Genomic DNA, 17,186 nt, shown 5'->3' on the forward strand with positions numbered 1-17,186 from the left:
CTGTAAAGCCTGCAGAACCGTAAGCCAATTAAACCTCTTTTCTTTATAAAATACGCAGTCTTGGGTATTTCTTCATAGCAATACAAGAATGACCTAATATATACTTGCTTTCTAGATAACTGTTTGAAATGTCACTACTGCTATAGTGTTCCCTGCCGATTTTGTGTTAAATTTCTAGTGGACAGACCTTAATGTAATACTCTTAAAAGGCTCACAACACTTAAAGTGCCTCAAATTATCCTGTACTTTAAACTTAAAATTTAAAACAAGAATTCTAAAGAAAGATTGCTGAAATAGACAACTCAATTCCCTTCCTGGGACAGCCCATAACACCAAGTACTAGATTATGAGTGAAGGATCCATATAAGTACTATTTTTCCTATGATCCATCTCCATAACCACTTGTTTCCCCCTAACATACACTTCTACAAGGCAGAAGAGCCCACCAATGCTTGGAAAGTCTGTCTCTACTATTTCCTGGTGAATCACAGACTGTTCCTTTATATAGGTTAAACATAGACTTAAATTATTTCTGTGGCTTACAGCTTTCTATTTTCACCACTGTGACATTTAATTGAATGATAATTATCTTAACAAATCAAAATTCCAAAATTTAAATCTCTCACTTAGTCAAGAAGTTAGAGAATTCAAATTGTATTCATTCAATTCGTTTGAGGAAATATTCAGAAAAAAATTAACTTTCATACTTACATTGATACCAAAAGAGTTAAGAAACATAATACACAAGGATAAATGGGTCTATCTGCACAATACTTATTCCCTCTAAACTCAAAGACAGGACTCTTAAAAAAGGGATTAGGCTTATATTGAGTCATCTTGTATTAAAATATAGACTGTCAAAACTGATGAAATGTTAGGTAATGGAAAAATGTGCCATTCTATTGCTATTTATATTTCAATTTTTGTTTCAGAAACTAGTAAAATTATAAAGAGGAGATTTAACAAATACACTCTTGAGGGTTAACAGATACTAGTAATAAAAACAAATTTACCAAACTTTAAAATACTAATAAAATAAGCATTTTATTAATGAAAGTCTGGAAAACGTGTGCACCAAAATAAAAGTGACTATTAATGTTAAATTAAAAAACCTTCAAAGAACACATATCACATACTCAATTTTTAAAAACTATATAAAAGCTCTATTATAAATACAAAGCTAAACTATCTGAGTACTAACAACATATTTCATACAAAGAAACTTAACAGTAGTAAAATACAAATACATAAGATGCTTATTTTTGGTCCTTTTGGATAAAAGAACTAAGTTGGTTTTTTTCAAATGGCTCCAGGCACAAAAATAGAATATAAGATGATAACTGCAACATTCTTAGTGTTTATCCTTGTAATTCTTTAAATGTCACCAGTCATAATAGCAATGAACTCCTCTTGGTTTACTGTGGTAAGAAAGAAAATGAAACAGTCAGAAATATAAATATTTTACTTTTTCAGAGTCCACAACTACCATTTTACACTAAGTATTTAAAAAATTTTACATTATGCAAAATTGTTACATCAAGGCATGGCTTTTTGCTTTTACTTTGTTAGGAAGTGGAACGTGTTTATTAAATGTAACCTCTTGAATGCAAAAGTACATATAATGTGATAAACATTATAAATTAGTATTCTATAATATTAACTGGGGAAAAGATAATGTTACCAAAAAAGTCAATCACAGTCATATTTGTACATACTTGCTAAAACATTTTAAATGCTTGACATTTCAAAGTTCTTTAAACAATCTTCTTTATAACCTTTATTCTACTAGTTCATTTAGCAAATCCTTCCTTTACAAGTAAGCTTGAACATATCATGCATGTAAATTAGATTTCTAAAGAATGAAAATATATTAAAATCATAAAAATAAGAAATTATTATTTTTTGAACTTTTATATGCTTAAAAGCCTACATTAAAGAATAATTAAAACCAGGTCACCATACCTCAAAAGTATCAATAAAAATGGCAATTTGAAAAGATTACAGATTTAATCTTAATCACCAAGGTAATCCAGCAACTATATAGATGTAAATGCAGAAAATAATCATGGATAAGGACTAATATTTAGTTTGCCAAAATTATAAATATAGTAAGAATCTCCAATTTATAAAACATAATGTTTAAGACAGCAACCTAGAAATAAGAAATCAGATAATCTTATTGAATATAATTTTGAAAACCAAATATATGTGCACATATCAATTAAGAAAAATGTTCAGAAGATACTTCTACTAAGTATTTAGCATTTAGCCCTAAGACTTAATACATACCTAAGCAAGACACAAGTTATGAATGATAATTTTAATAATGCCAAAAGAAAACTACAGAGACATTAAGACCTGGTTTCTAGTCATAGCTCTGCACAGAACAGTTCTGCATCTCATTTCCTTCATCTGAAAACACTGAACTATGAGATGATGTTTTAGATTAACTCTTATTTACCATAGAAGGTATTATATGAAAATACTCCATTGAATCAAACATTTTTAAGTGGCTAGTGAATGCCAATACCACAATAAGTGTTGTGTAATATATCAAAACAGACACCAGGCTTCCTATTCTGGTATACATTAAAACTGAAATGAGAAAGATATTATATGATATTATAAAATTATTGTTAACTTTCTTAAGTGTAACATTGATATCATAGCTTTATGAAAGATATATCCTTGTTCTTAGTAGATGGATATGCTAAAATATTAAAGGATCAAGCTTTCTTTTGTTTTATTATTAAAATTTAATTAATTAATTTATTTATTTATTTATGAGACTGGCTAACTTTTGTATTTTTGGTAGAGATGAGGTTTCACCATGTTGCCAAGGCTGGTCTTGAACTCCTGGGCTTAAGCAATCCACCTGCCTCAGCCTCCCAAGGTGCTGGGATTACAGGCATGGGTCATGGTGCCTGGCCTAAAGGATTGAGTTCTTAATATACGAAATTTATTTTCAAATGATTGAGAAAAAAACATACACACGACAGATAAAGCAAATGCAGTAAAATACTGTAATTATTGAATCTAGGCAGAAGGTACAATGGTGTTCACTGTAGTAGTCTGACAATTTTTCTCTACGTTTGAGAATATCCATAATGAATAGTTAGAAAAAATTAGCCAATTAAAATATGTTGAGGAGATAAAACATGGTCACAGGGAATGAAAAGAATACATACTGCACTGGTTCTAGAAACCACATAGAAAACCAGTTTCGATAACTATGTTAGTCAGTTTTTATACTTGAAACAGAACAAATGTTTTATAACATAAAATACTATTTATTATTAAAATAAAGACCAAATCAGTGTTGAAAAAAATCCTTCACAATGGTAAAAATTATTACTAATGAGAAAAATTCAGGTAAAGGTAAATCATTACTTGGGCTCTAAAATAAAAACACAGAATCTGGAAAGGAGGTAGAAAGGGAGCTGGGGTGGGAGAACACCATCAGAAATACAGTTGAGAAAGAGAATAGTGTATGCCTCACACAAATAAGCTAAGAGTTAGGAAAAATGCACCCTCCAGAAGCTGACAGGGAACTATGAATCCATGCAATCAGTATTTAACATCTATAAAACACTGTAATAGACATAGCAAGAACGTAATACAAAATCTATAATACTCTCAAACTACTTTCAAGAATCTTACAAATTGAAGTAGTGATCTTTAACCTCTGCAGTTAAATAGCCATGTCTGAATATCTTAGGAAAGCTATGATCCCTCTCTGTTTCCAATAAATAAAGCTCAAATACATAAAATTATTAATCAATTCAGCCAGTGTGCACCTTCACTGAAGAACCCCCGATTTAGACTGAGGCATCTAGACCAAATAGGAAGCAAGAGTATGTTCTTAAGAACTGTATTAAGAGAAAAAACATAAAACAGCCTTAGAATGATTTGATTACAAATCATTTTAACAGTGTAATACAGCCATGATTAAAATATTCAAAATCCAAAAAGTACTTGTTACTTAAAGATCTAGAAAGCCTGTAATCCCAGCACTTTGGGAGGCCGAGACGGGCGGATCACAAGGTCAGGAGATCGAGACCATCCTGGCTAACATGGTGAAACCCCTTCTCTACTAAAAAATACAAAAAACTAGCCGGGCGAGGTGGCAGGCGCCTGTAGTCCCAGCTACTCGGGAGGCTGAGGCAGAAGAATGGCGTAAACCCGGGGGGCGGAGCTTGCAGTGAGCTGAGATCCGGCCACTGCACTCCAGCCTGGGCGACAGAGCGAGACTCCGTCTCAAAAAAAAAAAAAAAAAAGATCTAGAACTTTTTCTTGATCTGTAAAATTTCAATACTCAAACTGCACATTTTAAGCTTCATAGAGAAGTTTGAAAACCACAAAACACTTAATTTTTATATTGTTTATACATAAAAAATTTAAATTATAATAGCATTTCAAACATATTTAAAACTACACTCAGTCTTCTGTAACCACAGGTTCCTCACATCTGCTGATTAAACCAACTGCAATGAAAAATATTTGGGAAAATAATACAATAAAAAAATACAAATAAAATAAAGTTTAACTATTTACATAGCATTTACATTGTATTGGGTATTATAAGTAATCTAGAGATGATTTAAGGTATACAGGAGGATATGTGAAAGTTATATCAAATACTATGCCATTTTATACAAGGGACTTGAGCACCATAGATTTTGTCATCCTTAAGCGACTTGGAACTAATCTCCTGTGTTTATCAAGGGACAACTGAATTCCATGATTCATACCTAAAAACACAGTACTTAAACCCCAAAAAGTAAAAATTAGAAAGTGGCTCAGGAAATTAAACTAGTTACTTTACTACCAGAGAGTCTTGTAGGCAGTTAAAAGACAATCTTCTATACCTCTGTACATTTGGTTTTATAACCTTCTCTATTAATATCTTAAATCAAGTTTCTATATCTAATAAATCTACCACAATGCCTAGCTTAAAATAAGCATTTGGTAAAACATTTATTGAATCAAGAAAATATGACACTTTGTTTCCTTTTATATTGCCTTCTTTAACAAAATTTTTCATAAATCAACCATTTCATAGAGTGAATCTTACTATAAGTTGCTAACAATAGGAATTTTAGAGAACTAAGTAGATTAAGTACCTTAGAGACCATCTGGCTTTGAAGGGGAAAAGCAAATCTTAGAATTCGAAGTTCCAACTGAGTATGTTGCTAATACACTGCTTCCTATAATAGTACGTAATTTTTAAAACTCCATAAACATAGAAGTCTGGTTAATATTTTACTTCACAGCCCAAGAGGCAATACAATATTATATTTAAAAGCACATTCTTTGCCATTATGGAGATTTGATTTTGAGTTCTGGCTCTACCATGTACAGTATTAGCTTTGTGATAACCTGGGGCAGACTATTAATCTCTCAAAGCTTTAGTTTTCTCATCTATATATATACATCTATTATACGCATGTATAGGTATAATATTATATCTACTTTACAAGTTATTACAGAAATTAAGTGACATAATTCATGCTAATATCCAATACAGTAACTGCTAAATAAATGTTAACAAACATCATCATTATTTAAAAGATGATCCATTCTGGCTTTTCAAAACGTTCCTTTCATTTTTTCCAAAAGATGTGCTGTGTTTTATTTTATATATGTTGTGGGCGGGGGGGAAGTGACTCTTTCTGTATCATTATCACAGCTTTATGTCTATCTTGTAGTACATCTTATCTACCTTTAACTTCACATTCGCCATGTTTATTATTTTATATACCCAGTATTTTTAAAATTTCATTGCTCTTAGATACCGAAAAGCATGAAAAAGTCACAAAGACAGAATAATACTAAAGTTCACAAAAAAGATAGCAAGGTCTAATCTTTAGCAGTTTAACATACAAATAAAGTGGTTTTTATCTCAACAAAACTTAAGTTTCCAGCCAAAAGATTCCATATTAAGTGTATGAAAGTATCAAAACAATCTGTTTCTCTAAATGCTATAGGCCTTCAATGGAAGTCTCATGATTCACACAGAGAGCGTTATGGGAAGCTTTTGAGAAAAAGATGGTGTTTAATACGTACCTGAGAGAATGAATCACATTTCAGCAGGCAGAAATTAACATTAGAGCATTCTTAAGAAACAGCATGATGAAATGAATAGCATAAAAACGTGTTTTCAGGATAGAGTATTTTGACAAAATGTGTACATATAGGAGGTGAGGGTTAAAGAAGAAAAGTGGAAGAATATACTGGGAAATAAAATTACTTAAGGTAGGACAGATCATAGAAGGCTTTGAAGTTTACTCTGTAGACACTGAAGAATCGTTCCAAGTGTTTGAAAAAGGAAATGGCATTATCAAATGTATATTTTAGGAAAAGAATGAGACCAAGAGACTGAAGAAGAGGTTAGAGACTTTTATATGCCTAAAGGGCAATCAGGACACTACAAGAGACTGCCAAGTGAAAGCAGGAACCACATCTGCCTTTTTCATTGTGTAGCACCAGTCAACACACAGGACACTGCACCCAGTAGGCAGCCAAGGTAAGAAGAAATGAGGCCCATAACATTCCTAATTAGAAATTAGGGCCTGAACTAGGACAGCCACAGTGGACAAAGATAAAAACAGATTCAAAACATTTGAAGGGGAAAATCAATAGAACTTAGAACTTAGCATGTAGGTTGAGGGAGAAGCCATTAAAGACTGAAATTTTATTGAAAGGCTGAAATTTTGGTGATGTTTCACCTTCAGAGAAAAGTGAGGTACCTTCTTGAAGTGTAATTGGTTTTAGAGATCTGCTTCATTCTAAACTGAATATGTGAATTATTTAGACAGAAAGCCCATTACAAGAAGCGGTAAGTTTACAAAAAAGTCTTGCAAGTCATTTGTTTTTAGAAAAATGTATTACACGTGTAGCATCAGGAATACTTGGAAAATATCTTTCACTTAAAACTTACTTTCTCCATCACCATCTTTGTCAAATTCTTCTATCATAGCTCGAAGCTCTTCATCACTCATGTTTTCACCCAATTCTCTAGCAACACGTCGCAAATTCCTCAAGCTTATTTTACCTGAATCATCATCATCAAATAGTTTAAATGCCTTGAGTATTTCTTCATGGGGATCTCTTTCCAATATCCAGTCTGTCACTACAGTTTAAAAATATATATATTTTAATAAACCTGCATAGTCACAAAGGCATTCATTTGTGATATCAACTAAATATTAGATGAGAATTAAAGCTGTGACTGTCAACATTTAATCTGACAACAAAATGTTAAATGAGATCCCCAAACCCCGAGATAAACCTGAAATTAGAAAAACCAAATCCATATTCTGAATGTTAACCTTTTTATTATGAGCAACTTGTCTTATTAAAAAAGTAAGCAAAACTATATCACACAGAGGCAAAATTAAAAGGACTACATTTATTCCATATTTATTTAAGATCTACTATAATCAACAATTGTACTAGGCTCCACTGACATCAAGCACACAAGGAGTGTGTCATCTACTTGTGGAGAGACATACCAACAAAATAATTGGAGCTAACTAAATAAAAGCTGCTTGCTAACTAAATGTCATACTAACACTGATTCTTCCTCAAATTTAATCCAACTTCAAAACAAGAAAAACTGCAAAAGACAAAAAGTACTGCCATCGCAGACACAGGCACAATCTCAAGAGAGCAGATGAAAATTCCACTAATACCTTCGTGATTAGAAGAACCTCTTGGTTTTCCAAAATTTAGAAGGTAGTAAATAGGATCAAATCTGACTATAGCAGGAAAGCCCACCCAAAAAAAAACCTCTGGAAAGAAGGTCTCCTTAAAGCTTACCTGTTTTGTTTGGATAAATCACTCTCAGACAACTAACTAAAAATAAATGTAGTTTCAAACCTCAATGGTAATTGTGTATTTTAATACACTAAATATAATCATATATAACAACATAGTAATAAGCTTAAGTATTTTCAATTTTACCAGTCTTCAATCAATAGCCACAATAAAAATTAAAATAAAAATCTGTGGCATAAAAATTGTTAAGTTACTAAATAAAATTCTAACAATATCTAAATAAATATCTCTGAAGTAATTATATACACTATCTGCCACTACAAGAAAAGGTATTTATGACCTTTACTATGCTATTAAAAATAACTTGGTCCTATTAAAGGTTACAGAATCATTACAAAAAAAAAAAAAAGAAAACTGCTTATAGATGGAAAATACTGGAATGTTTAAAGAACCCAGAATGAAAAAAATACAAAGTCTCCAACAAGTTAGTGTTTTGTGGCTGTTTCACCTATATTAGGTTCAATAATCACCTATTCAAATGACTATTATATCATCTACACATATTTTCAATAGTTTCCTTTTATCCATTAATTTCATCCAAAAAGGCTGCCAAGTAACTAATTGAAGTATATTACTGTAAGTATGCAAATCATCAAAGCTCATAAATATTCAGTCAAAAAGGAGCTGGCATATCTACAGCCATAACACCAAAATAAAATACCACACTTAACTCTATGGCACATACTCAACTTATTTTGAATTTAGTCCCAACAAAAAAGCAGGACAAGGAAAAAAAGTGTTAAGAAATTTTCTTCACCAATTAAATAATTTACATGACAGGTGAACCAAAAAAGCAGCTTGCTGAAAGTATTAATGTACTTAAAGAAGCAACAGGGTGATTGGGAAACAGATGGGGCTCCAAGATGTATAAATTCTTATCCCACTGGTACTTTAATTGTGTTAGTTATTTCAGAGCTATGTGTCTATATATTCTTTTATCAATATTCTTCCTTAAAATGCAGCTTTTCTTGGGAATTATAAATGCTCATCATTTTGGACAGCAAAAACATTACCTAATATATAACTTTATAATGATTCTCCTCCATGCCTTCATGTTCTATTCTTGTTCCACAAAGTAGAATTTAATTACAAGAAATATATTTATTTTCAATGAAAATACTAGTAAACTGATACAGAGGCAGTTAAGGTGGGTTTCATTTATTTCACAAAACTCCAAATTTCTATCCATGTAACTGTATTTTCAAATGATTTAATTACACATACTATCAGAAATGTACTTCTTCAAAATACTTTCTTAGACCTTTCATGTGTAAAAATCACTTAAGAATACGGCAAACCCAAAAACATCACATCAAAAGTAAATTAAAAATCATTGTAGGTAATGCTAGAAATACAGCTTTAACTGTTATTTCTCAATGTCTTCTGGAAACTTCTATCCAAACATACCAGTGAGACATGTTGGACTCCAAATTCATTCCACTACCACCACGGTAACTGTAGCTGCCTCCTCTACCCCCACCAAAAGATAACAGCAACATTTACAGCCAGATTCCATATTTGAAAAGTATAAACCATTTTCAGTCCCATAAACTCAATCAGGTCCTATAGTACTGAGAATACTATTTTTTTAATTTTTATTTGTTTTGAAACAAGGTCTCGCTCTGTTGCCCAGGCTGGAGTGCAATGGCATGATCCCAGCTTACTGCAGCCTCAACTCCTGGGCTCAAGCAATTTTTCCACCTCAGCCTCCAAAGCAGCTGGGACTACAGGCATGTGCCATCACATCTGGTTAATTTTTTTTTTTATTTTTTGTAGAGACAGGATCTCACTTTGTTGCCTTGGCTGGTCTCAAACTCCTGTGAGCAAGCAATCCTCCTGCCTTGACCTCCCAAAGTGCTGGGATTACAGGCATGAGCCACCAAGCCTAGCCTCTTTTTTATTCTTAAATGTATTTTCTTTTCACGCTCGCCATCCTCAGCATAAAAAATAGTATTTTCTGTCTGCAGTCTCTCTTCCTTCCATTGCATCATCCATAATACTCTCTTCAGTTTTCTTTCTCAAATATATCATATCCTCCCCCCTTAAAAACTGTGAATGATCCTCTGCTAACTAAAATTCAAAATCTTTTATCTTTTAAGTTTTACAAGACTTTACCAGTCTGGCCCAATCCTACACTTCCAGGCATTTCCCTATCGTCTAGCCCAGAACACTATCTAGTTTCCGAAACATGCTATGCTTCTAGTACCAGTCTTTGTTGTTGCTGCTTTCTAAGCCTAGAATGCTTTTTCTCTACTCTTCTTGGCAATCTTGGAATGAAATCCTACTCACGTTTCCAAAGGCCTAAATTTAAAATCTCCTCTGCAAAGTCTTCAATTCCTCTGTATCAGGGATTAACAAATCTTTCCTGTAAAAGGCCAGACAGTAAATACTTTAGGCTTTGTAGAGGGCCATAAAGTCTCTAACTACTCACTCTGCCATAGTAGCACAAAAGCTGCATGAAAGAATGGGTGTGGTAGTGTACAAGCAGCAGCTGAATTTGGTCCAAAGGCTATAGTTGCTGACTTCTGTCCTAGACAAAATTACAATTTACCACATAGTACTATAGCCTGTTGTCACCTAGATGTACATTGTAAACTCCCTGAAAGAAGAACCTCTTAGTAACTTTTAATTAAGTCTTCTTCCCAACCTCAGTACAGTACCTAATACCAAAAAATTCAGTGTTAAATAAGCAAAATGAAGACAATAATATAGTATCATAATCTGAATCAGCAATTAGTACATGTCAAAAATAGTGTACAAACGTTTCACTTACGTTGGTGTTAAAGACAGAATTCCTAAAACATCTATGTTACTCACTAGCCTCAGGCTGTCTTGACCCTAAACTTACATTAAATATATTTTAAGGCTTTTTTCCAGTACTAGGAAGAATCCATAATAGTTAACTGCCAAACTTCATCCAGATAGATCTGTGGAACAGTATCCTTGAGTAGTTCATAAAACTAGGACTCAAATGTTATGATTTAGAATCATTTGTCCCAAAGCACAAAATATATTAATCTGTGTCAGTGATTAGTTAAAAATAATCAACAAAAGGGGAAATACATAGTTCTTGACTGATTCCCAAACAGTAATAAATTTTTATTTTACACCTGGTACTCTCCATAGGTAGCCTTAAGATAGCTAAGATAGCTGTCAAAAGGTTAATCTTTGAGTGTCAAAGCTGAAGTTTAGCCACATCTATTTATTCTAAAAGAACCCATTATTTCTGCTCTGTTAATAACAGATAGGGCATCAGGAAAAAGTGGAGGTGGCATGGGATTCTGGTCCCAACTGCCAATAAAAAAAATTACAATTTTAAAATTGTATTAAGATGAAATAAAATATTTTGTAAAATTATTAGTGACGATATAGTGCTTACAATAGGCTTTATGAAAAAAAGTCAATAAAAAGTATACACAGAGTCTATTTTATGTCCCAGTGATGCATATATGATTATTTTGAGCCCCTGAAACAAAGACAATTTTTTAAAGTAATAATAATAATAAATGCTTAGTAGCACTTACAACATGCTAGGCCCTTTTCTAGGTACTTTACATGTTATTAACTTAATCCTCAGAAGAATCTCATGAGAGAGTACAATGATCCCCACTTTATAGTGGAAAATGAGGCACAGGGTATTAAAAAGACCAAGTTCCAGAGCTATAAAGTGGCAAAACCAAGGTATGAACCAACAGAATCTGGTTCCAAGTGCTAAACCACTACACTGTACTAAACATACCTGGATTATAGCTCCTTCCTAATAGTATCATTTCCACTGTATCCTAATATCTTGTTTCTACAAATAAACAATCTAAGGTAAAACTAGGAATACTACAATCATAAACTTCAGGAGAGTGTCCATTCTGGGAGAACAAAAGGTGGCTCTCTCCCTCTCCTCAAATAAATAATTCTACAAATTAGAGGAAAAAAGGAAAATGTCCCCAACAGACAAGTTGCCTCTCTAAACAGTCATATATTAGTTCATAAGTTGAGTATCTTCTGTGCTGTATTTTTTTTCTCTTAGGTTTATCATTTATTTTCCATCTCAACTGCTTTTGACTCGAGCGTTTGGATTTAAAAAACTGACTAATGACATGAATCTAAATTTTCTCTGCGTATACTAATTGCCATTTCTTTTTGCTTCCCATATTGCTTCTTGATGAATATTTAAAAGAAAGGGTTTGTGTATATAACAGAATTTGTTTCCAAATATCTTAAAATACTTATATGATGTGCTTATATCGTGACCCATTGGTTTAGGGGAAAAAAAATAGAAATAAACCTGAATATTTATATATTTTGTAGGTAATATCCTAGACAATAGTAACATCCTTGTCTTCCAGACTCTTCTATTTTGAAAAAGCCTGGTCTATGTATGCTATAAATAATTCACTAACATCAACCACACAAAAATTTAGCCATATTAAGCCTATGACACATTATCTTCAGTTGGTGGTACTAGGATGTTTTCTCCTGCTTCCAGTATGCCCACTGCCTCCTTTACTACTACCCTCTAAACAGATGACTTTACCCACTAAGATCAAGGTCATCCAGAGAATGTAGCCTCTCATAAACTTTGTCAACCTGAAGTCGTGCATTTCATCTACGGCCAGAAATACCAACTACTACCAGTTCCCTCTTCCCCACTTAGCCAGCAAAAATCACATACCAGAAAGGTCTTGGGAAACTAGGAATCTTCCAAACAGCAGGATATCAAATTTTCTGTTTTACTGAGCAAAAATAATTTTTTGATCACCCTTCAAGTTTTATTACATAATATAAATACAAATAACTTGGAAAAGCATCTTTCCATAAAAAGCTACCCAGTAGTTCCTTGGTTAGAATCTTCACAACAAAACAAAAGACAAAACTATAAATCTCAGAGCAAAGCCGTATTTTTTCTTTGAAAATGAAAAAAGTAAAAAAAAAAAAAAAATCCAAACAAAACTGAGTAAGAGTCACATTATACACCAGTGTTCTATAAGAAAATTCCGTAACCTAGAGAATTTAAAATTTAAAAAGTCATATTAATCAGACAATTTCCTAACAGCTGCTGATTACAAAGACTATTAAAATACACACCAACTTCATTAAAATCTTCAAAGGTGATTTTCCCTGTGGCTTCTCTGTCATAATCTTTAAGAATCTTCAGTACATCAGCTTTTTTTACATCAAACCCCAAGGCTCTCATTGCCACCTTTTGGATTAAAAGGGAAAAGCAAATTATAAAGCAATCTTTACAAAGGAATTTCTAATTATTAACTTTTTACATCTTAAGAGATGAAAACACATTAATAAAATATAATTTTTTTGCATGTTTTACCTCTTTAAAATAGCAGTGACAGTGTAATTGTTCTTCACTACTGAAATTAAGTATGTATAAGTTTTTTCATTTATAAATTGCATTTTTATATGACAAAGTAACCAACAAGTGTTTACAGATTTTACTATATAAAATGCACTAACTTACTGCACAGATAATTTGACTGTTATTTGTTATCAAGGGATTAACAACCAAAATGAGAAAAAGGCATAGCATAAATATTAAACAGTTATATGATAGAAGAGATAAAACATTAAAATAAGAATTATCATCAGTATCTCCATGATTAGTTATTAGGTAAATGATAGGGCTAAGGACCCTGAGTTTAAAGAAAAAAGAGATTTTTGTTACTAGTAACAAGGAAGGAAACATATTACTGACTAGATAAGTCTTATTTGGAAAGATTCAAGTTGTTCCTTGAAGGACAGATGAAGAGGAGCAGTAGGGCATTTGGGAAGGATGACTAGTATTAAAAGAAACACTGAAATGAACAATAGGTTTGAAGGACAACGAACAGAGCAGTTTACCTCACCTGAATTAGAAGAGTTCAGGTGAGATAAACTGCTCACCTGGATTAGAAGGTGAATTCCACGTGAATTACAAGAGTTTGGAAAGAAGAAAGCAGTTAGCAAATGAAAAAAGTAGTTGGTGGCAAAAGTGTAGAGAACATTCAGTAGAAAGCAAAGGAATCTGAACTTTAAGTACTATATAATGATAGTAAAGGTTTATGAGCAACTAACAATTTATAAGCAATGGTGAAAGACTTTTTAAACTATCTAAATTCAGTGGTAGTGTAAAAGGTGAACTACAAGTAGAGAAACCATTTAGGAAGCTCCAGGTATGAAATAAGGTCTGAAACCAAGCCAGTCAATGGTTACTAATGGAAGAGACACTATAAAGGAAGACTTGATCAAATCTGGGTAACCAAAAATAAGACAAAAACAAAAAACAGTGGGAAAAGAGAGCTAAAGAGGACTGCAAGATTGAGAAAGCTAGACTTACAGGCCTATTAACTGCTTTTATACATTCTATACTGTCACTGCATAGTTCGTATCCCTACTTGGAATTCTAATGCTTAAAAATCCCTTACGAAATTACAAAAATTAAAACTACCAAATAAACACTTACATTCACCTATCCATTAAGGCTATTAAAAATCTCAAAATACTATCTTTCCCACTGTGCTGAAAGTAAGTCCCATTCTACCCTAAACCCAAATCTCTCCTTATACCCTGACAAATAATAATTTACAAATCCCTCTCTACACCTTGACATTCTAGGTCTTAAAGTTGACATTTTTACCTATTAGCATGTGTCAACATCAAACAGCACTGAAGTTGTTTGTACCACAGAAAGTGGATTGAGACTATGTTACTAACAAACACAAATTATAGGACTAAAAGACAACAATCCCACAGTCTGAAAACAGTATGAGTCACCAAGAAACAAAAACAAAAAAAAACAGTGAAAAGAATATGGTAAGAATAGTTTAAATTCCAGTTTGAAATCCTTTAATTATGTCAGTGAAAAATAAGCACCTTCCCTAGGAATGTATTGTTACATTTAAAATGCTATTCGTTTTATCACGTGAAAAAGATTTTCTAAAAACTGTGTTAGGAGTTCTATTCAGTATTATTATAGAATCTAACTATGAATGCTTAAAATGCCTTCATAGTTCCAAAACCAATTTAGTTAAAATAATTACTTAGAAATGTAATGTAAAGCAACTGTCAAAATGCAAATCATTTTAACACAGAAACAAGTATTTTAAAGTATACCATTACCTTTAATTCATGATAATCTATTGCTTCATCTTTGTCTGTATCAAATAGTTCAAAAGCATCTTTAATTTCTTGTTTCTGTTCCTCAGACAGTTCTCTTCTTTTTTTCCTCTTTGTTTTGTCTACTACAAGCTCACTTCTATGAAATGGAAAGAAAAAGCCCTTAGTCCACTTTAATTCTCTTTACTAACAGAAATTAGCCAATAATTATTTTCTAAATTTCAAAAAAGAAAGTACTTTGGAGAAAGATAGGGAAACTTTCCCTTTATGAGTCAATGCCCTGTTTATTCCATAGACTAAATTGCTATAAATATGAACTTCCCAAAACTAAAGAGTGTTACAAATTATTAAAAGAAATGAGGACCAAACTTTTCCTTTTCCCAGCTTTTTATTTATTCCCACTTTCCCTAGCTTTTTATTTATTCCCACTAATGTTACTGTGGAAGAAACAAGAACTGTGAATAAGCAACATTACTTTTATGTCTGATACTCCAACCAACTCCAACCAAGAAAAACAAAAACACTCACAATATTGTACAAGAATGTTAAAGAAACAAAAAAATCTCCAAATGAAACCAAAATTCATAACTGACAATCACTATATATCGGTTTACTTTTGATAGTTCTGATAATTAAGTTCATAAAATTACTACAAAAAATACAACTGAGTTAACTTATATTTTGGGACTGCTGGTTCAAAATGTTTTTAGATTACACGTTTCTAACAGTTTGGCAATTTACGTGTCATTTCCTCCCCTGATATTAACAAATCATCCAAAATATTAATGAGTCTAAACATATGACAAATATTAGATGTCAAAAAAGTATACAATATTTGTGCTTCATAAGTCTTGTCTCACTTAACATGTAAACTTGAAGGTTAAACTTCTCATAAACTCTGGAAACGCTTAAAGAAAAAAGCAAAAATTACTTTAAAGCCAGAAATGTTTTCCTTAAGAGCTGCCCATCTAAATGTGCTCCAAGTTTTCCAATGGAGCCGCAACACTGGTGTAAGAATAAGTTTTGAAACATACAATCCGGTAACACATTAACATGTCAAAACCAGTTGACTGTATTTAAAACACGTATCTAGTTGCATTTGAAAGTCGTTTTGGTCTCTGAACGCTACCAAAAAAAAAAAAAAAAAGCTAGGAAGTGACCAGTAGATACAGTATGACAAAGCTGAGGAAGATCTTCCTTTCATGAGACCTGACTTGACACAAACTTGGGTATTCCTGGGGTCAGAGTCTTTTTCTTCCTGAGACTTTTAGAGGCCAAGTCCAGAACCGACCCACCCCTGACCCCATCCAAGGGTACCATGATTATCCCTTAGCAGAACATGGAACATTTTTAGAGTGTCCTAAGTATATGTATAGTTTCACAGTACAACGTCTACATAGGGGGAGCAGGCAACAGAGGGTTAGTGGTTAGAACTGAAAGGTAAAGAAACGAAAGAAACAGGAAATCCAAGAGACAGTTTGCCAGTTAGTCACTAAAATGGGTTTCCAATTACACCGTAAAGCAGGACCTTGGGAGAAGAGGAAAGAGTTTTTTGTTATTTCCAAAATTTATAGGTGGATGATTGCATCGGCAGCGGAGCAGCCGAGGTGGGGCCCTGGCCAGGCATACGGATTGAATGAAGGGATGTTCCGCGGCCTGATCTGTCAGAGCAACAGAGTAGAAGCCTCGCGATATTTCATTCCCTCCTCGCTCGCAACTAACCCCATTTTTTTGGTAGTCCAAAGCCCTACGCGCTGACAGAAATAACCTCCTTAGCAGAAATGCACTGGAAGTCTCGTTCCCTGCAGGGCACCGGAGCCCAGAGGGTGAGTGATCCGGGCAGGCTGCCCTAGGCTCCTTTCCCGCATCCCAAACAGCATCCCCTGCCTCGCCACGGCCCCAAACGGCCTCCCTTCCACACACACCCTCCCTAGGTCCCGCTCCGGGGTGTGGAGAGCACTGCCGCCTCCTTATTACCGACCTCAGAGCTAAACTCATTATCTCTTCGGACAGAGTCGTTCCTCTCAAGAAACGATTTTAACCCCCTACCCAAAGCAGCAAGACTCCCACAACCGTTCAACAGACACGAACGACCTCAGCGGCCTCAGGGACCTCCCACAACATAGACACTTTTGAGCTGGATTGGTTGAAATGTCGCTATGGTTCTGCCCATTATGGCGGAAGCTTTACCAATTTTATTTTCATTGGGTACGCTTTACGTCAATCAAGAAAAAAAAAACTTT

The 17,186-nt window shown here is 33.4% G+C and overlaps 1 protein-coding gene across 5 annotated transcripts; it reads right to left on the reverse strand.

The window, feature by feature from the left end:
- Positions 1 to 638: 638 nt before the first annotated feature.
- CETN3 (centrin, EF-hand protein, 3) lies at positions 639 to 17,067 on the reverse strand. Of its 5 annotated transcripts, none has more exons than XM_011944255.1 (6): positions 16,925 to 17,067; positions 14,947 to 15,082; positions 12,922 to 13,036; positions 7,055 to 7,132; positions 3,798 to 3,869; positions 639 to 1,418 (listed from the first exon to the last, which is right to left on the reverse strand). In XM_011944255.1, exons 1-6 carry the CDS (start codon positions 16,939 to 16,941, stop codon positions 1,375 to 1,377), a joined length of 462 nt encoding a protein of 153 aa, XP_011799645.1. In that variant the 5' UTR covers positions 16,942 to 17,067; the 3' UTR covers positions 639 to 1,374. The 5 variants fall into 5 exon arrangements, with proteins under 5 accessions (XP_011799645.1, XP_011799641.1, XP_011799643.1 ...); XM_011944251.1 differs by having other exon boundaries at positions 6,941 to 7,132; XM_011944254.1 differs by lacking the exon at positions 3,798 to 3,869 and adding an exon at positions 3,194 to 3,198 and having other exon boundaries at positions 1,294 to 1,409; positions 6,941 to 7,132.
- Between the last annotated feature and the right edge of the window lie 119 nt (positions 17,068 to 17,186).

The sequence above is a fragment of the Colobus angolensis genome, unplaced genomic scaffold, assembly GCF_000951035.1.
Source record: "Colobus angolensis palliatus isolate OR3802 unplaced genomic scaffold, Cang.pa_1.0 Scaffold23, whole genome shotgun sequence".
Classification (NCBI taxonomy): Eukaryota; Metazoa; Chordata; class Mammalia; order Primates; family Cercopithecidae; genus Colobus; species Colobus angolensis.

Excerpts from the sequence above, each read along its gene's own strand:
- CETN3 (XM_011944251.1), bottom strand. Across the intron at positions 7,133-12,921 it reads TGAAGATTTTAATGAAGTTG|TGACAGACTGGATATTGGAA; the intron begins GTGTGTATTTTA and ends TTTAAACTGTAG. Across the intron at positions 3,870-6,940 it reads CAAAGATGGTGATGGAGAAA|TTCTTAAGAACATACTCTTG; the intron begins GTAAGTTTTAAG and ends CTCTTAATACAG.